The sequence below is a fragment of the Alosa pseudoharengus genome, unplaced genomic scaffold (assembly GCF_046254945.1).
Source record: "Alosa pseudoharengus isolate Yale_2024_CS ecotype anadromous, Long Island Sound unplaced genomic scaffold, YU_APseudo_1.1 YU_APseudo_1.1_scf_3, whole genome shotgun sequence".
Taxonomy (NCBI): domain Eukaryota; kingdom Metazoa; phylum Chordata; class Actinopteri; order Clupeiformes; family Clupeidae; genus Alosa; species Alosa pseudoharengus.
This window is the reverse complement of record NW_027468718.1, coordinates 13,615,299-13,636,095: the sequence shown is the minus strand read 5'-3', so window position 1 is coordinate 13,636,095 and position 20,797 is coordinate 13,615,299. Positions and strand designations below refer to the sequence as shown.

The 20,797-nt window shown below is 41.4% G+C and overlaps 1 protein-coding gene across 1 annotated transcript; it reads right to left on the bottom strand.

The window, feature by feature from the left end:
- Positions 1-222: 222 nt before the first annotated feature.
- Positions 223-16,315, bottom strand: LOC143099847 (E3 ubiquitin-protein ligase TRIM7-like). Its single transcript, XM_076262759.1, has 12 exons — positions 16,019-16,315; positions 15,690-15,785; positions 14,670-14,900; positions 14,501-14,568; positions 14,312-14,415; positions 13,719-14,185; positions 10,022-10,438; positions 3,169-3,264; positions 2,213-2,443; positions 1,839-1,861; positions 1,651-1,754; positions 223-1,472 (listed from the first exon to the last, which is right to left on the bottom strand). Exons 1-12 carry the CDS (start codon positions 16,292-16,294, stop codon positions 967-969), a joined length of 2,619 nt encoding a protein of 872 aa, XP_076118874.1. The 5' UTR covers positions 16,295-16,315; the 3' UTR covers positions 223-966.
- Between the last annotated feature and the right edge of the window lie 4,482 nt (positions 16,316-20,797).

Here is a 20,797-nt window from a genome sequence, read left to right as displayed (position 1 = left end):
TTGCAGTGGCACTGGACACTTTGTTCCAGGTGCGTTTACAGTAGCCTACTATTGACAAGTTAACAAGGCCGATGAGCTGTGATTGAAAATCGGGAATAGAGCTGTCCCTGACGGGACAAAATCACCCAAAATACAGGATGTCCCGCACAATTCGGGGCGGTTGGCAACCTTAGTGTCATGTCACTCTTATGTCGACACTGTCAAGTAAAGTGTAACCATGCATTCTCTCACTTTCAGTAATCAATCAATTTAATTACTTTAAATTTACGTTAATGTTAAAGTTACCTGAGCCAAAGTACAGCTCCAATCTTGCTCTACCCCACCCTCTACTTTCAGCATCCAATAAGGGTAGAGCATTACCCTCCCTTACAGAAATTTCAGGTTTCTGGAGAACAGTTTCCGCAAATTTGCGGCAAGGTCATATTTTCACATGCAAATTAGGTTTCTGGCAAACAGTTGCGGTTAACTTTTGGCAATGTTGCAGCACATTTGCCGCAATGTCATTATGCAAATTAGGTTTATCATCAGAAGTTCACTGTAAGTTTGCCATTATTGGCTAAGTGTAGTGGCAAATCACTGGTGAACACATTTGCCACTAGTGGCAAACTTCTAATTGTTGCCGGAACTTTGCTGGAAGTTTGCCTCTAGCGGCCAACATTGGCAAACTTCTGGCAATATTTTCTAGTGAACTTATTTGTTTCCCACAAATCACCCACAAGTTTGCTGCAAATCTTCCGCAAACATTTAATTTTTGTAAGGGCTGTTCTCATCATTCATCATTAGTATCATTAGTAAATCATCATGTGTTAATGACCCACATCATCATTAGTATACTCAGTGTATTAATGAATCAATACATCTCCTGGTTTAAGTGTATTACATTCAGCACACCTTCACAACCACACCTAGTGGCCTTATGAGAGTCCTGTCAGAGACACCATCAGCTCCATCAGTGCTGCTCTGCTGTTACTGAGGACTCACTGGTAAGATCCTCAGAAGAGAGAGACTACAGGCAGTATTAAAGTATGGAAACACTCTCTCAGTAAAAGCGTGTGTGAAAGTGTGTAGGTGTGTGTTATTATCAGGGTCAGAGAATGACAGTTCTCCTCTGTCCCAGTCCAGCTGCACTCTGATCCTCTGGAGTTTCTGCTTCACTGTGAGGAGAGTGTTGGGCCGTGGTGGAGCACATGCTTTATATTTACCATCATTATACCAAACAAACCACCGTCCACTCATAGATCCCAAATTTCCCTTCCTCTGGAGGGACTCTGTCATCAAACCCACAGCCCAAGTTGTGTTCTTCCCAACCTCCACATCCCAGCAGTGAGTCCCTGAGTTAAAGCCCTCAGAGCCCAGGACACTGGTAAATTGATCAAATCTCTGTGGGTTATCTATAACATATCTCACACTGGTCAGATCCTCAGACAGGATGAGATCTGGGTGTGCAGTGTTGGGATCCAGAGTCACAGGAGCTGCAGAGAGAAAGAACACACACATGAACATGTGTAGAACACTCATTTTCACACTGACATGAAATCTATAAAATATAAAATACTAATAGAATAGAATCAGAACAGAATAAATCTGTTCATAATAATCATAATTGTGGTGTATGTATGTGTCTGTGTTTGTGTGTTTATTAATACCGACCAATCATTCTCTTCCAGACTTTGACCTTCAGGTTGCCCAGGTGCTTTGCCACATTGATCAGAGGTTCTGAAACCCTCTCTGGATCCTGCAGTGTGCACTGGGCTCTGGAATAACATTCAGGAGTCAGTACTGCTGTGGGTTTGGGTTCAGAACACAAAGAGAAGAGAGAGATGAGGCAGATCACTCACCTTTCCACTGTGCTCTTGTAGTTCTGTAGAGTAACAAACAGATTAGGTCCATACTGTAGACTCATACATGAACACCAATGCCAAGTAATTACCCAAAGGCACAATTAGCTATGCTCAGTAATCATGCATGAATATATGAAAGAACATCCAGTTAGATGGTAACACTTTATAATAACTACACACAATTCATCATTTATTAAGCCTTTGTTACTTTAATTAGTTAATGGTTTGTTCATCATTAGTAATTTCCTGTTCATACATAATTTATCATCAGTAAAGCATTTGTTCACACATTTATAAATGGTTTGTTCATAGTAAATAAGCCATAAGTAAATAAGTTATTATAAAGTGTTACCAGTTAGATTTGTTCTTACCTGCAGGAATGTGACATCATCAGCTCCCATCTTCTCCTCTATGGCTCTGATTGTGTCTGAAAGAGATGAGATCTCTCTGCTCATCTTCTCAATCTTCTCCTTCATCATCTGACTCTTCTGCTCCTCTTCCTCCCTCAGTGTAGCTATCCTGGCTGCCTCTTCATCTCGTAGAAACTGGTGAAGCTTCTCAAACTCCTCCTTGATCTGCTTCTCTGTGTGCTGGGTCTGAGTCTGGAACAACACACATAATAAACCATCATAAAGGTGCAGTCTGTCATTCTTATTGAATGAAATGTATATTTAATTTGCACAGCCAATCAAATATGCTCCTCCCCTCTGTGCTCCTTTAGTAACATGCTGATTGGCTGAGAGTGTATTTGAGTGCACACACAGGATAGAGAATAGAGGGACCTTATTCACCTCCCTGCTGCTGGTCTTAGTCCTGGCACAACATGAATGACTACTGATATACAGTATGTGTTTAAGTAGATTGGTTTCAATTCCATTTAATTCAAATAACTTTATCAGCACATCAAGTGTTCATACAATTAGTTTTCATTGAAACACAACGGATGAATTCAAATCATGAATTTAAAATGACTACTAATATGATTGTAACATAGGAACAATCAAAGACATAAAAAGGATAGTATGCATGTTCATTCATGGCCCAGTTAGTTGACAATGTCTATGTATTTGATGAGGCTCTGAATGTCCTCTGCTCTACACAGCCCAGTTTAATGTGCTGTTAACAGGCCTCTAACTGTTACCCTTCCATTCCATGTCCTGCCAACTGTTACCCCCTCCATTCATATCACTCCATTCCACTACAGTTCAACACCAGTCAGTGTTACCCCCTCCATTCATATCAATCCAGTCCACTACAGTTCAACACCAGTCAGTGATGGTCAACAACACTCTCATGCAGCTGCTATGCACATTCAGGAGGACGTCACCTTCACGTGTTTCGCTGTTTCATCACAGGAGAGTTTTGCTTCTTCAAAGACCTTCAGCTTCTTCTGTAAGGACTCTAGTTTAATCCTCAGCTGCACCTGAAGTAAACAAAAAAACAGTGTGTGTGTGTGTACAGTATGTGTGTGTGTGTGAGAGAGAAAGAGAGAGAGAGAGAGAGAGAGAGAGAGAGAGCAGGTGTGTGTGTGTGTGTGTGTGCGTGTGTGTTTCATGACCATCAGTTTTTTCCCACGAACCACCTTTAACATCCTGATTCGGCTCGCGTACCCCCACCCAGAGGCGCACCTTGTCAACAGGCGAGGCAAGCAACTGCTTGGAGCCCCGAGCCGCTAGGGGGCCCCCGACCTGGTTTGCCGGTGGGTCAAGCGAGAATTTCGTCCATAGAGATTGAATGATGTATTTTGCGTGCTCCTGTCCTGTTGTACATCTGTACATATGTAGGCCCTATGCTATGGCCTTATAAACAGCGGATCTGTGTTCAAAAGAGTTCAAAGAATCCGCACATATTTGGGCTACTGTGGTAAACGTCAATCGAGGGTGCAGTGATGACGGAACATCGGCAAGGAGGAGTTTGGCAAGCCTACTCAATGAAGTTACAAATGTATAGTAGGCTAATGTTAATTGGCAAAAAGATTGAACATGGTTTGCTACATCTACGACCGTAAACTTCAGCTAGCTAGCGACAGTTACAACTAGTTAAGCAAGGAGATGGTTAATGTTATGTTTGTGTTAGGGCTGTCAGCCATAACATGTTAATCGCGATGCAGTAAGGACCAAGCATACGCGTTAATTTTTTAGAACCCGATTGACGCAAAGTGTGTCAAAAACACACCCTTCTTTGTTACATTGCTCCGAAACTGTTCATCGCAGCAAGATGAAACATACAGCGGAGAAAATAAGTATTGAACACGTCAACATTTTTTTCAGTAAGTATACTTCCAGAGAGGCTATTCGCATTACATTTTCTACAGACATTAGTATTAACTTAGGTAATCCACACATATTAAAAAATCCAAACATTAATGTCCCTAAGTAGAGTTATGACTAAAAATGTGTAATGGCACAGGGAAAAAGTATTGAACACACTAAGAAAAAACTGTACACAAAGGCAAGGAATGGCAAGGAACGAGCTGGAATCTATATATAGTTAGAGAGTAATTATCTCTCCTATCTGTGCAAATTAATGTAAGCTGGGTTAGTACATATTGATGAGCTATAAAAAGGTTTTTCGTTACCAAGTTGTTACACAAGAAACATGTCATGATGGGTAAAAGCAAAGAGCTCTTCCAAGACCTTTGCAACATTATTGTTGCAAAACATATCAATGGAACTGGTTACAGATGCATTTCAAAACTTCAGAATCATCCAGTAAGCAGTATTGGAGCCATTATCTGCAAGTGGAAGGAACATCACTGCATCATCAATCGGCCATGCACAGGATCTCCTCACAAGATTTCTGACCAGGAAGTCAGAAGGATAGTCAGAAGTGTAGCCTAAGAGCCAAGGACCACTCCAGAAAGACTGGGAGGCAGCAGGTTCAATTGTTACAGAGAAAATCATAGGTAATGCACTCCACCGCCATGGCCTCTACGCATGCTCACCCCACATGACTTTATTACTGAAGAAAAACATGTCGAAGCTCATTGAAAGTTTGCTACACAACATTTGGACAAGCCTATGAAATACTAAGAGAATGTATTCTGGTCAGGTGAGAGCAAAATTTAACTCTTTGGATGTCATACTACACACCATATTTGGAGGAGAAATGGCACTGTGCATCACCCTAAAAATACCATACCAACAGTGAAGTTTGGAGGTGGAGGCATCATGGTGTGGGCTGTTTCTCATCTCATGGTACTGGCAGACTTCATACAGTTGAAGAAATGATGAATGGAGCCATTTTTTCTGGGAGAATCTTGACATCCACCAGAACAATGAGGATGAGACATGGCTAGACCTTCCAGCAGGACAATGATCCAAAGCATTCAGCAAAGGAAACTCTCAATTGGTTTCAGAGAAAGGAAATTCAGGCCCTGACTTAAATCCAATTGAACAGTTTTGGAAGTTACCTAAAGATCAGGATTTACAAGTGGGACCCCTGGAATCTTCAATATTAAAAGACTGTTTAAAAGAATGGGCCAAAATCACACCTGAATACTGCGACTGATTAGTTTCGTCATAGAGGAAATGCCTTGAAGCGCTCATTACAAATAAAGGGTTTTCCACAAAGTATTTAAGAAATTTCAGTAGGCGTGTTCAATACTTTTTTCCTGTGGCATTCCACTTTTTTACTCATAACTCTACTTATGAACATTAATGTTTGGATTTTTTTATATGTGTGAATTACCTAAGTTAATACTAATGTCTGGTGAAAATGTCATACAAAAAGCTTCTCTAGAAGTATACTTACTCAAAAAAATGTTGACGTGTTCAATATTTATTTTCCCCGCTGTATATTGCGTGACAGAGCAGAAGTGTGGCTTTCTACTTGTCTGAAAAAAAAAGCATGAAATTAAATCAAATTGCATAATATTTACAGTCTATTCTTCTCTGCGTTCAACTGCGCACCCATTACTCTCGTTTGAATTACTTGTGATCGCATAGATATGGCAAGCATATCAGATGAAAGAGGAGACACCGGGCTGTCCATTGGTACCATGTATATCGATCCTTCTGGCTTATAAAAACAGACGAAGTGACTGCAAAATAAAAACGTCATGTAGGCTACACAAACCAACGCTGCACACCCATTACTCTCATTTGAATTACTCGCGGACCCATGATCGGATAGTCACAGATATGGAGCGCAGAAAGGACATTTTTCATGTAAATAAAAAAAAATGCCATTTATTTCTGTAAGGCGCACACCACATATGTCTGTAAATTGCTCAGCCCCAGAGAATCCCTCCATGATATTGCCAGATTCAGGACAGTCTGCTCTGCACACACATGTAAGTCAAGTCGAGCTGCCAGCTTGCAGTGGTGAGACACATGTCAAAATATAAGAATTTTTATAATACGCTTTTTGTATTTTTATTATTTAAAATAATAACCTAATGGTGATATAACATAATGGTGATAACACTTTTCGGTTGGGCCCCATTGGAATTTTTGCTTGGGGCCCCCACAGACTCTAGAATCGCCTCTGCCCCCACCATCCGACACATAAAAACGCAACACATTCTATTGACGCATTCCGGCATCGTGTTTAATTAGCCGCCCAACAAAATCAAAATGGGCAACTGGTCTATGAGCTTGCACGCTAAAAAACAGTGTGGAGAACAACATTAGACTGGTTAGATAGCACCTCACTGCAAACCATGCACTGTGGATTTGGGCAGTCAGTCTCCCAATCCACGTGAAGCCTAGGCCTATATGCCTCATCATACTTTCGTTTTCTTCACACAGTCTTTTCTGTCTCGTCCTTTCTTTTATCCCCCTGCTCTCCACTTCCACCTTCATCTTTCTGCCCCCCATCCCATCGTTACCTGTCTCCTGCTCTGTTTCTCTCGCTTCTCCTCTTCGATCACTTTAATTAGGCCTTTTGGACAGTGTCCCTGTTTTTAGCCAGTTTTCCATGTTTGTGTAGCCTTCTACCTAGCCTATATTTCCACAGAACTAACACGTCAGATATTCTGTCTGCCTGCAGGAAATCATGTGCGTTGTGGGTAGCTTATTTTTAATGAAAACATAGCCTACTATAGAGTTTACAAATTATTTCCTTTAATTTCACGTTTCCATATCATTATAATCCAATTAATATTATTACATTATTAATTAATTAATCATTTTTAACTCCTTTCCGACATTGCCCTTTTCATCTCGCGTACCCCCTAGTGGCAGCTCGCAGTTTGGGAATCCCAGCTGTACAGTGTAAAGACTCCACCTGGTGGTGAGTGACATTACAAATACATGGGCAACATACGGCCCGCAGGCCACATCCGGCCCGTGGGCTTTCCCTGACCGGCCCGCGTAAGGTCCGTGAAAGAACAAATAAAGCCTAGCATAGAGATAATGCACGCAAATCAATATCTTTGCTTTTATTTTGAAAGCGACTGCTATTTGTACGCCCATACATTTGTGCGTGGATATATACGATGTAAACACCCTCACTGAATTGTGCTGGTGGATAGAATGTATGCTTCTGCGTCGACACAATGCAGTTGCCTTTAAGTCGGCGTAAACCTTTCAAAGTTTTGTGTGTCTTATGTCTGCGTCGCTCACCACCGCAAAGGTTGTCAGAACGAACTCCTGCTGTTTGTTGGCGATACGAAGTGTTAATTTCAAAACGTTACTGGCAGATAGATAGTGTACATTCGGATAACCCCGTCATTGTAACCAAAATATGTCTGAGTTTATTTGCAAAGCTTATGTTAGCGAACTTGTATGATGCTACTACCCACAGGTTGCTTGAAGCAGCCGGCTCAACACACAGGGCGAGTTGACCAATCACAGTTTTGTGCATAAAGTTAAAGCAAAAACATAGCCTACATTTTTAAAATAGTTTTCTTTGTGCATGTTGATTAACTAATGACCGCCTACTATTGTCTGCTCCACATTTTCATAGTCTAATTCTGCATAAAGTTAATTTAATGATCGTAATGATTCAATGATGAAATATTGCCAGGGTTGCCAACTCTCACGCATCTGGCGTGACACTCACGCTTTCAGCACCAATCTCACGCTCTCACGCACACTCAAGAAATGTCACGCCAAATCCATTCTTTTTTTTTTTGCAATCCGTTCATTTTTTGTTGATGACTAGACTAGCCCACAGCATTGTTTCTAAATTACAGGATACGAGTTTAAGGTATACCGGTACATATGTCTAGACCAACAGCAGGTAGGTCTAATATCCGCCTACAACGTTCTCAGCGCAGTTTTCTCTGATTGTTGATTCGCTGACTAGGGTATTTTAATCCGGTCCGCGACACCTTCACGGAACCTTTTACGGAACTCACGGAACTCGCGAAGTAGCCTCACAGACATCACATTAAATAACTTTTTCTCATCTTTTATAAGGTGCTATAGCCGCTATTTGCTGCGATAAACGGTTCGCGAGAAAAATAAATTAACTTTCAAGAAATAATCATATTAGGCTACTATAGCTCTGCGCTCATTTCAATTCCTATAGGAGGAATATCTCACAAACTTTTCGTTCCACACATGACAAACCGTAAACCAGAATAAACAGCAGACCTTACCGAACACAAAGGTGTAATGCAATCCCCTGTACAATAAGCCATTCCAGAGTAATCCGGTTTTGAAATGGTAGCAAATTTCTATATGGTCTCCAATTTTGGGCTTTAAGTGTCTTAAAACTGAGCTGTGCTTAAATACCTACATATGTGTAAATATTAAAATCTGAGGATATAGCTCATGGCTAAGAGTTTGTCGATGTAGCCATAATGATTTGTTTTCACAAAATGCTAAGCATGCATTTAAGTGTCTTAAAAAAGTGTGCTTATATTGGTCAATGCATAATTTCATAACAGGCCAAATAGAAAATAAATGTTAAATGTTAAATATACTGTAGCCTAGACATAATATTAAAATCAGATGATGTAGGATAGTATAGAGTTAGAAGTTGGATGGCTCCAGAACTCACACCAGTGGATTGGGTCTTAAAGGAGCCACACCACTTTTATGACACTATAGCTGTTCTGTTGACCTTTAGATTTGTTGCTACTGGGCATGAAGGGCAGGCCAATTATGAGTTCTGTCCAACATTGATGGTAGGTTTAGAAGAAAAGTCAGCACATTTTAATCATATTGCAATACCAATAACCGTAATCATTTTGGTCATGATTTTTCATCAAATGTTCATACTGTATCTCTAGTGGCTGGTAGACTTTGGAATCCACCAGCCACAATGGTAGGTGGAAAAAAATATTTTAGGCTATTTCCATCCCTGATACATACATACACTCATACACACATTCATAAGTCTCAATCTGTCCATTTCTTTCCACAAAACTCGCCAGAAGTAATCATTTAAGGGGTTATTTTTCATTTTTTTCTACTGAGCTACTACCTTTTTCAGGTGGGCAGGGGGGCCCTTTTCATGTCTGTGCCCAGGGGCCCAGTGGCTCATAATCCTTCCATGCCACGGGGTTAAAACACTGGCCTTGTTTTCAAGTGCAATCAATAATTTAATTGTACATTTTGAAGAAACTTAAATCAGGGATTATACTGTACATATCAAAAAAGTCAGGGGACAGACATTTTTAAAATTAGGTTTAGGGAAAAATGTAACGCACACGCACTATGACTTCACAAAATCTCACTCCAGCCAATCACCCAAAGTTGGCAACCCTGATATTGCTGAGTGTTGATGAAATGGTGGTACAACAGGCCTATGGTTGTACTGACTCCTTCACATTTTCATGGCCTAGCCTAATTATATAGATATTGTAGTACTTTTTTATATCAGTCTTTAAAAACTGAAAAAAAAAATGTAAATGTCAAAAAACAAAAATTTCATTTTCGAGAATGAGGATTAAATACTGGACATAGATTAAATAGCCTATTTCTGTTTTTCCTTTGTCTCCCTCACATTTCCATCTGTTCTTAAGAGTAGTAAACAAAACCATATGATTTACTTAATGTTATACAAGAACAGAATAGAATTGGACAGAATTGAGTTCAGACTTGAGTTCGGTATTTTGGGTCCGGCCCTCCTCAACAGTCCCAGTTTGTCATGTGGCCCCTTGGGGAAATTAGTTGCCCACCCCTGCTCTAGACAGTGGGAGGACTTTGCACTTTGACTTTGTAGGTGTTTATTTGCAATTGTTTTTATCTTAAACATAATTGCAAAGTGTCAAGAATATGACTCACCTTAAGGTCATATGCTGCCTCATCTAAAGGTTGGAACTTGTGGTTGGTGTGTTTTCTTGAGTCTCGACACACCACACACACAGGCTGTTTATCCTCCAGACAGAAGAGCTTGAGTTTCTCACTGTGCAGACTGCAGAGCACCTCAGACCCTGCTGAAGCTTTCTGACTTCTCTCCTGTAAGTAAACCTCACACAGGTTCCCTAACGCCATGTTAGTAGGATAGTGTGCTTTTGAGCACTTCCTCCTGCAGTAGGGACATTCTCTGTGTCCTTTGCTCTCCCAGAACTGCTGCAAACAGGCTTTACACACACTGTGAGCGCAGGACAAAAAGACGGGATCCTTGAAGATGTCACAGCACACAGGACAGCAAAGCTCCTCTTCAAGCTTTGAAGCCATTTTCTCCCGTGAAAATCTTAACTCTTCTGGTTAGTTTTTACTTTCACTTTCAGAGGGTGAAGAAAGAAAAGGTGGTTTAGTCTAAATGACCCGTGTGTACCATTTCCTGGCGTAGATTTTCCACCTCCAACACATATGTTAACCATAAGAGTTTACATCTCACTCTGTAATGACATCTGTCCAAACAAAAATCTGTATCACTCCTGTGAAAACAACCTGCAGTTGCTCCGTATCTCTCAGGTAACTTCCTCATTCAGAGATGTGGGGCAGGCAGAGGGTGGGGCTTGGTTCTTTTCAGGGGAATCTGATTGGCCAGTCTCAAATGAAGACTCTTTTCCCATTTCTGTTGGCGCCAGTCATTCAAATACTGACCAGGGTGTGGGTGTAACTGACTTTATTTACACAGATTGTGGTTATGAACAGATTTAAACACAGTCTTGTTCCTCACAGATTTAAACCTGAAATCTTCAATGTAAACATTAATGTTACAGAATAAGAGCATTGTGTCTATATCTCTTATGTGGACTGTACTATAGACAAGTTTATGATTAAAAATTGCAGACAGTTTTTTTTTGTTTCCAGATTAATAAAGTGACAATTGCACAATGAAATACAGCACAACACATGAGAAGGACACATAGGTTAGGGAACACCAAGGTCTTCCCATAATGTAGAACTGCACAGTTTGCAAGATGACTTTAACAAATAAATGAATAGGCACAGGGACAAAAACATATACATTATAAGTATGTTTTTTTTCATTTTCTATCTACTGCGGTTCTTGGTGACCGCCACTAGATGGCACCCATTCTTCATGAATGTTTCTTCTGGTTGATCATTCAGTGCTGGGATTCAACTGCTGGTTGTGGCACGTTAGTTAAGTTGAGCGCTCAGTGTTCAGTCTGTGAGCTGTTGTAGTGGACTTGAGCTGCTCAGCTGTTCTTGTGGATTTGATTTGTAAGTGGACACACTGTCCATTCTGGACCCATTCTCCTGAAGCCTGAACAACCTTTGACCCTACAATTAGATCCTTATTGTACAGCTCCTTGCCATTGACTTTTGAAGTCCTGGAGAGACTGATACTAGTACATCTCAGTCTTCAGTTAACCACCCTCCCTAGATGCACTGAGGTGTGTGTGTGTGTGTGTGTGTGTGTGTGTGTGTGTGTTTGTGTGTGTGTGTGTGTGTGTGCATACATGTCTGAGCAGTGGATAAGCAGCACAGGAGCACCACTGGGGACTCGACTCTCACCTTTCCACCTTTCTGCGCCATACACCTCAGACTTCCAGTACATATGCAGAGTTTGACATTTGTGCCAATAAAAAAAAAAAAAAATTAACGTCAGTCGGGCTGCTTCAAGGCCTACCACAGTGGGTGAAAACATATTGATATTATGACAATGAATATTGATGTAGGAACGTGCTAAATAAAGTCTTTCACATCAAACTTTAAAGCACATTTTCACATTGAAAGATGTCCTATTGCAGATGTTATCTGCATTGTGTTGACCGCACACCCTGCACTCACCTGGACTTGATCCAGTAACTTGCAGGACTTCAGATTAGGAGTTTGGCGCACTAGCTAAGTGAGCCAAGATCACACTGACCTGGTTGTGAAAGCCCACATTTTTATACTGGTCTTACTGTAAGAGAGATCATACTGGCTTGGTTCTGATGGCCCACATTTTTATACTGGTCTTACTGTAAGAGAGATCATACTGGCTTGGTTCTGATGGCCCACATTTTTATACTGGTCTTACTGTAAGAGAGATCACGCTGGGCTGGTTCTCATAACCCACTCTGGGTACTGGTTTTAATGGGTTAAATGGTTCTGAAGGTCCACATTCGGTTCTGGATTTAATGAGATTGCAGAATATGCAATCAGTCAGAGATGTGTAAGAGAGACACCCAGACATATTGGTCATGATGGCCCATGTTAGGTCCTGGTTTTAATCAGTGTAAGGGACAGTAATGTGTATACAGGCTTCAGATTCATACTTCTGTCAGTCCCCTAAGAGATTATCCCTCCATCCTCTCCTCCTCTGGTGTCTCACCCCCTCCCCTCATCCACCTGCCAGTTCTACTACTTTATATCGTCCCTGTGTCCTCTCATCCACCAGCACTACTCCTTTATATCGTCCCTGTGTCCTCACATCCACCAGCTCTACTCCTTTAAAGTATATCGTCCCTGTGTCCTCACATCCACCAGCTCTACTCCTTTATATCGTCCCTGTGTCCTCACATCCACCAGCTCTACTCCTTTAAAGTATATCGTCCCTGTGTCCTCACATCCACCAGCTCTACTCCTTTATATCGTCCCTGTGTCCTCACATCCACCAGCTCTACTCCTTTAAAGTATATCGTCCCTGTGTCCTCACATCCACCAGCTCTACTCCTTTATATCGTCCCTGTGTCCTCACATCCACCAGCTCTACTCCTTTATATCGTCCCTGTGTCCTCACATCCACCAGTTCTACTCCTTTTCTTTGTATCTGTGTCCTCTCTCCTTCGTCCCTCTTTTTTCCTTATTTCCTCCTACATCCTCCTCCTAATTATTTTAGCCACAAGCACTTCGCGATGGAGCATAGGCTACAGTGTGTAAAAATTGCAGAATATTTAAGAGTGGCCTTTGTTCTTGTGTTAACCTTTCTGTCTGAATAGAGAGAGGGAGAGAGAGAGAAGATAGAGAGAGAAAAAGTTAGTGATTGCACAGGAGTGTGTATGAATCAGTGTGTTTGACACAGAAATACAGTGACATACTTCTGATCAACTTTTATTGTAAATAGTCATCTGTAAATTGTCATCAAACTGCATTGTTCAAAAAAGGTGAAATTCAAAGTGGTTATCAGTCATGTAGACATTTTATTGTTTGTGTCAATATCACACCATATCACCAGACTACACAATATTTGTCTGTTGGCACACATTTTGAAATACGTGGCTTACATAGAATACATTCTCTCACTTTCAGTAATCAATCAATTTAATTACTTTACATTTACATTAAAGTTACATGCGCCAAAGTACAGCTCCAATCTTGCTCTGCCCCACCCTCTTCTACTTTCAGCATCCAATCAGGGTAGAGCATTACTCTGTTCTGTCAAATGCATCCGTACCACATTCAAGGTTCAAATCTGACCTACGGTCATCATTAGTATACTCAGTGTATTACGTAATGATTTCCTGGTTTAAGTGTGTAACATTCAGCACACCTTCACAACTACACCCACTGGCCTTATGAGAGTCCAGTCAGAGACACCATCAGCTCCATCAGTGCTGCTCTGCTGTTACTGAGGACTCACTGGTAAAATCCTTAGAGAGGAGTTAGTGAAGAAGTATGGAAACACTCTCTCAGTGAACGTGTGTTTGAGAGTGTGTAGGTGTGTGTTATTATCAGGGTCAGAGAATGACACCTTTCCTCTGTCCCAGTCCAGCTGCACTCTGATCCTCTGGAGTTTCTGCTTCACTGTGAGACGAGTGCAGAGCTGAGGTGGAGCACATGCTATATATGCGTCATCATTACATGCCACACACCACAGTCCACTCCTGGAGGTAAAGTCTCCCTTCCTCCGGGCAGACTCTGCCATCACACCCATACACCACAATGTGCTCTCCCCAACCTCCACATCCCAGCAGTGAGTCCCGGAGTTAAAGCCCTCAGAGCCCAGGACACTGGCATACTTATCAAATCTCTGTGTGTTATTTTTAACATAACTCACACTGGTCAGATCCTCAGACAGGATGAGATCTGGGTGTGCAGTGTTGGGAGCTGCAGATAAAGGAACACACACATGAACATGTGCAGGACACTCAGAATTCCACACTGAAATGAAATCTAAACCAGATATAAAATCGTTATAGAATAGAATCAGAATAGAATAAATGTGTTACTGACCAATCATTCTCTTCCAGACGTTGACCTTCAGGTTGTCCAGGTGCTTTGCCACATTAATCAGATCTGCTGACACCCTCTCTGGATCCTGCAGTGTGCACTGGGCTCTGGAATAACATTCAGGAGTCAGTCCTGCTGTGGGTTTGGGTTCAGAACCACAGAGAAGAGAGAAAACGGAGGCAGATCACTCACCTTTCCACTGTGCTCTTGTAGCTCTGTAGAGTAACAAAGAGATTAGGTCCATACTGTAGATTCGATATCTGAATACCAATGCCAAGTAATTAGCCAAAGGCATGATTATCTATGATCAGTAATCAAACATGATTATATGAAAGATAAATTATCATCAAAATATTTTTACCTGCAGGAATGTGATGTCATCAGCTCCCATCTTCTCTTCTATGGCTCTGATTTTCTTTGAAAGAGATGAGATCGCTCTGCTCATCTTTTTAATCTTCTCCTTCATCATTTGACTCTTCTGCTCCTCTTCCTCCCTCAGTGCAGCTATCCTGGCTGCCTCTTCATCTTGTAGAAACTGGTGAAGCTTCTCAAACTCCTCCTTGATCTGCTTCTCTGTGTGCTGGGCCTGAGTCTGGAATAACACACATAATAAACCATCATAAAGGTGCAGTCTGTCATTCTTATTGAAGGAAATGCGTATTTAATTTGCACAGCCAATCAAATATGCCCCTCCCCTCTGTGCTTCTAAAGTAACTGATCAGCTGATTGGCTGAGAGCGGTGTCATTGTGTTTGTCCTGGAGTGTATTTGAGTGCACACATAGAAAAGAGTTCTATTTGAGTGTACACCATATGAACCCTGATCCACCTCCCTGCTGCTGGACTCAGTCCTGACTGACTACTGATATAGTATGTGTTTAAGTAGATTCCATTCAATTCCATCCATATTCCACCTTCACAGCCAACATGGTTCTCTTCCTGAGATGTGTCTAGTGCATACAATTACTTTAATTGAAACACAATGAACAATTGTTTTACCCAAATCATTTAAAATTACTAATAATATGATTGTAACCTAGGAAAATCAAAGCCATAATAAGTACTGTATGCATGTTTATTCATCACCCAGTTAGTTAATGATGCTGTCAGAATGAAGGACTTCTTATATGTCCTTATTTACAAAGTAGTAGTGTTATAGAACATGAATATTACATATAATACATTTTATAGAAAATAAGGAGTTCAGTGTCTACACAGCCCAGTTTAATCTCTGGCCTCTCATTTCATATCACACTACAGTTCAACACCAGTCAGTGTTACCCCCTCCATTCATATCACTCCGGTCCACTACAGTTCAACACCAGTCAGTGATGGTCAACAACACTCTCATGCTGCTGCTATACACATTTAGGAGGACGTCACCTTCACGTGTTTCGCTGTTTTATCACAGGAGAGTTTTGCTTCTTCAAAGACCTTCAGCTTCTTCTGTAAGGACTCTAGTTTAATCCTCAGCTGCTCCTGAAGTAAACAAAAACCAGTGTGTGTGTGTGTGTTTCATGACTACCAGTACATCCATTGTGTAATAACAATGCAATAGAGTACAGAGTAAACACTCCACCTAGTAGTAAGTGATGAACATTACAATTACTCCAGACAGGAGGAGGACTTTGCACTTTGACTTGGTATATGTTTTTTACACTTATACTTCTTTTTAACACAAATTATTGCAAAGAGTCAATAATGTGACTCACCTTCAAATCAGCTGCTGCCTCATCTACAGGTTGGAACTTGTGGTTGGTGTGTTTCTTTGAGTCTCGACACACCACACACACAGGCTGTTTATTATCCACACAAAAGAGCTTGAGTTTCTCACTGTGCAGACTGCAGAGCACCTCAGACCCCTTTTTCTCCCAGAACTGCTGCAGACAGGCTATACACACACTGTGACCGCAGGTCAAAAAGACTGGATCCTTGAAGATGTCACAGCACACAGGACAGCAAAACTCCTCTTCAAGCTTTGAAGCCATTTTCTTCTGTGAAAATCTTCTGGTTAGTTTTTCACTTTAACAAGGCAAAAAAAGTGAATTAGTCTAAATTACTATTGTGTGTGGTGTGTACCTTCAGTAAAGTATCCCCTTCCAACACTGTAATGACTTCTGACCTAACTAAAACCTGTATCACACCTTTTCAGAGAAAATAACCTGCAGGCATTCACCGTCTCTCAGGTAACTCAGCTGATTGGCCAGCCCCTATCAATTTGACAAATGAAATCACTTCTCTTATCACTTCTGGGGCTTGTCATTCCAGTTCATATGAGTGTACTTAGCTGTGCCTCTGCCTCTGTACTTATGCTGCCTTCATGCCCGCCATAAACTCGGAGGACTCGTCTTTACAAGTCCCCACCTCTGAAAGTGTGTTCATGAGATCAGCTCTGATGTTAAATACAGGAAACGCATAAATAAGTTATTAAAAAACGGCTTACTATGGTTGAGCTAGACGGAAAATGTCTCTGGTGAGTGTTTCTATCTGTAGTGTCAATTTCATGATAAATTACCTTACCTATCTGTAATGAGAGTGATATTCACCTCTTTTGTTGTTGAAAGGGAGGCCGCCGTGGTTGGAGAATATGATAGTGACGTCAAGTCAGATTCCTTGGGGCACAAGACTTTCGCACGAGTCCCCAAGCAAAAAATCCAACCCAACTTTGCGTTCAAGTCAGTTTTCCTCTATCAAAGGTCGAAATTGTAGGGGGCAGCGGTGGCCTACTGGTTAGCGCTTTGGACTTGTGGCCAGAAGGTTGCCGGTTCGAACCCCGACCAGTAGGAGCGGCTGAAGTGCCCTTGAGCAAGGCACCTAACCCCTTCCTGCTCCCCGAGCACCGCTGTTGTTGCAGGCTGCTCATTGCGCCGGGATTAGTGTGTGCTTCACTTCACTGTGTGTTTCACTAATTCACGGATTGGAATAAATGCAGAGACCAAATTTCCCTCACAGGATCAAAAGAGTATACTTGAAATTTCTGAATATCTGATGTGGCATGAAGGCACTATTAGATGATTAGATTTAAACACACGTGTTCAAAATAGATTTTACCATGAAAACTTTAATCAAAACATTAGTATTACAATAGAAACATACATTTTTTCAAACAAATCACCACTTCCATGCCACAGTACAATACAGAGTCCTCAGTCTCATTCCAGTGTGGTCCGAATCTGCTGTAGACAAGCTTATGGATAAAGTGACAAACTGACAATTGCAGCACAACTTGCCAAAAACGAGAAGGACAATAGCAAGTTTGCTATATAATGTATAACTGCACCATTTATAAGATGACTTAGATAAAAGCACCTGCTAAATCGATAAATATATAGGCAAAGAGACAAAAACATGAACCACATGACTTTATACCAATACTGTTGAAATATACTGAACAAAGAATCTAGTGTCTTTCAAACCTCCTGCAGTTCTTGATTATCTCCACTCGATGAAGCTATTTTCCACAAATGTTTCTTCCTGATTGACTATTTAATAGGCCTCTGAAGTTCACCTAAAAAAAGCTACCATCTTAGCCCATATAAGGAGATCCGGTATCTTGAGATGGGAAAATAACATGGGGATTTTGAATTATCGTACCTGTTAAACTCTTGCAGGGAAGAAAAAATCGGAAATGCAAACCTTTTGCTCTCTACGCTTGTGTCCTCTGCCTTCGAGTGGATACTGTGGTTAAAATCTCCAGGCACACTCAGGTGTGAGAAAACACTGCAGGTTTATTCACGATACCAGGAGCAGTTCACTGGCAACAGCATGTTCCAGTAACACGACTCAAAGTTCTCTAGGGCAAGGCCCCATCTTATACATGTTAGTTACATCATGGTAATAAAAATCACATGACTACAATGTTCTTTTCCAAAACTCCTCATACATGCAAAAATACAACAATACATGGACACTTCTTGGACATATCATGTGATCCGTGCACCATACACAAGTCATGTGGCTACTCCAAGTAAGATAATTGGTCAATACAATACATATACATCCCTCAGCATTTTCTAGTCATAGTATATTCTCTGTCAGGATGTTCCTAATATTACTGCATCAGGCAGAATACCCTTAACTCGTGACAAAAGGGGTCGCATGACCTTTATTAGAAAGTTGTGACATGGAGAAAGCAAATGACAGACAAAGCAAAGTTGATGCATAGAATTGTACAGAAAAGCATACAATATATGAAAATGTAATGTTAATCACCTCTATGGATATAGTATTCATTTCTAATGCATATAAATGTATTATTTATCACTTCTATTGCATATAATTTGTTATTAATGCAAAATGTCTGCCACAATACTGTGATATCTGGTACATCAAGATGGTACAGTACACTTTGATTTTTGCTACCTCAGAGCTAACTTGCAATGTAACTTGCCATAGGTAGTCAGCTTCAATTTACACATTTCAATTTACCCATTTTCAGATGGGTAGATGTCAGCTTTGAGTACTTTTTGTAAGCAAACTTCAGAGGTCTATGCTGGGACTCAGTTGCTGAGCGTGTGACTATATAGCTAAGTTGGGCTAATACTCTGTTCCAGTGTTTCCCAAAGTGTGGGCTGTGGCCCCCTGGTGGGCTGTCACGGTGTTGCAGGTGGGCTGCGACAGGTACAAAGAAAAAGTGACGATCCGCACACTGGAGAGCTCCCCAAAAAGAGACTGGGCTGCGAGAGGCATTTTTTTTCTTTTGTAAGTAAGGTTGAAATACTGAAAAGTTAATGATTAAATAGCTTCCATTCAAAGCTAGATATACTGAAATTAAATTATAACAAGCTTAGTCTTCAAACTGACATTCATTTGATGGGATTGTAATTGGCAGATTGTGGGTAATGCTACACTAAAGTGTCTTATAATGGAGTGGTGGTTGTAATTATTGCAACACGATGCATGTTCAAATGCCATTAAATAAATTAGAAGGAAATACTTTATCTTAAAATGAAATTGGGCCTCAGTAGTCATTTCTATTGTGTTTGTATTGTATTGTGTATTCTGCGTAAAAGACTGAAACAAGACAGTTCGCTCTGAAAACACTCATATCATGCATGACATATCCTGGGTGTAATACAACACCCAGATCAAGCATGATTTAAATTGAGGATTCCGCGCCAGCCCCCTCTAATTCAACATAATTGGAAGGAAACAGTCCAAACCGGTGGCAAGTTCTTTAATTGCCTTCTGTTGGGCCTGCCCTCTGATCCCTACTTCCTTCAGGAGCCTTGTGGTGGACCTGGCTACAAAGCCTCCACAGCCGACCTCCACTGACCACACCTTCTCCACTGGCCACACCTCCACGTTCCAGCCCCGCCCCTCTGCTTCAGCTGCTAAGTTGGCATATCGCAGTCTCTTCCGTTCATATGCCTCATCGATGGTATCTTCCCATGGGACGGTCAGCTCAACGATGAAGACACAACGGCAGGATGGACGCAATGCTTACTGGTTAGAAATTCTGTCCGACTTCTGTCAGCCGGGGAGGGACTTACCACCGTGACACCATGTCACATGACCTTAAAATATCGCGGGAGTCCTAGCCTGCAGACAGATCTTGCAGTTGCCTTCCACGAGCTGCACGAGCTAAAACACGCCCTCATGATGTCAGTTCAAAAGGCGTGTTCGACTTGAGGCAGATCTGTGCAGATCTGACTTGATGTGATGCATGCTGGGTTGAACACAATGCATACTGGGATGGACGCAATGCTTGCTGGTTAGAAATCCTGTCCGACTTCTGTCAGCCGGGGAGGGACTTACCACCTTGACACCATGTCACATGACCTTAAAATATCGCGGGAGTCTTAGCCTGCAGACAGATCTTGCAGTTGCCTTCCACGAGCTGCACGAGCTAAAACACGCCCTCATGACGTCAGTTCAAAGACGTGATAGGGCCATTTGGGAGGAATCTCCTCATGACGATTTTGACAGGAGTCTCATACTGCTTCCTTATGTTGGAATATGCGAAAATAAACAGAAATCGAAGGGATACCTTCTTATACGTGATTTCTGCAACAATGGTAGGCTAGCCTACTGAAAACGTTTGGATATTCTGTTATTTTCTACTGTTGGTTAAATAGATAGACACACATATAGGGAAAACACTTGATATTGAATTTATGTGCTACAAAGCAGGCCTGTTAACTGTATGACAAGAGTGGTTTATTTAAACAACATCATAAGAATCTATTTCGTCAGTCATCATGCTCATTTTAATGAGTAAGAATGAAAGTTCTGCTGTGTTTATTGCAAACAAAATTCTGCGATAACTCCCGCGATGTCTCCCGCGAGTCACGTCAGGCAGACTGTAGCCTGTCTGTCCGGGATGAGCTGCCCTCTGTTGTAGCTCCTCCCGGCTAGCCTCTGAAGATCACGTTTACGTAGAAAGCCAGACAAAGTCAGACTCAGTCGATCTCAAACAAGCCTGATGAGATAGTACACAGGAGAGGCTGCTGTTGGTTCCTGCAGAGTATTTGCTCACTGTGAGCAAGTGA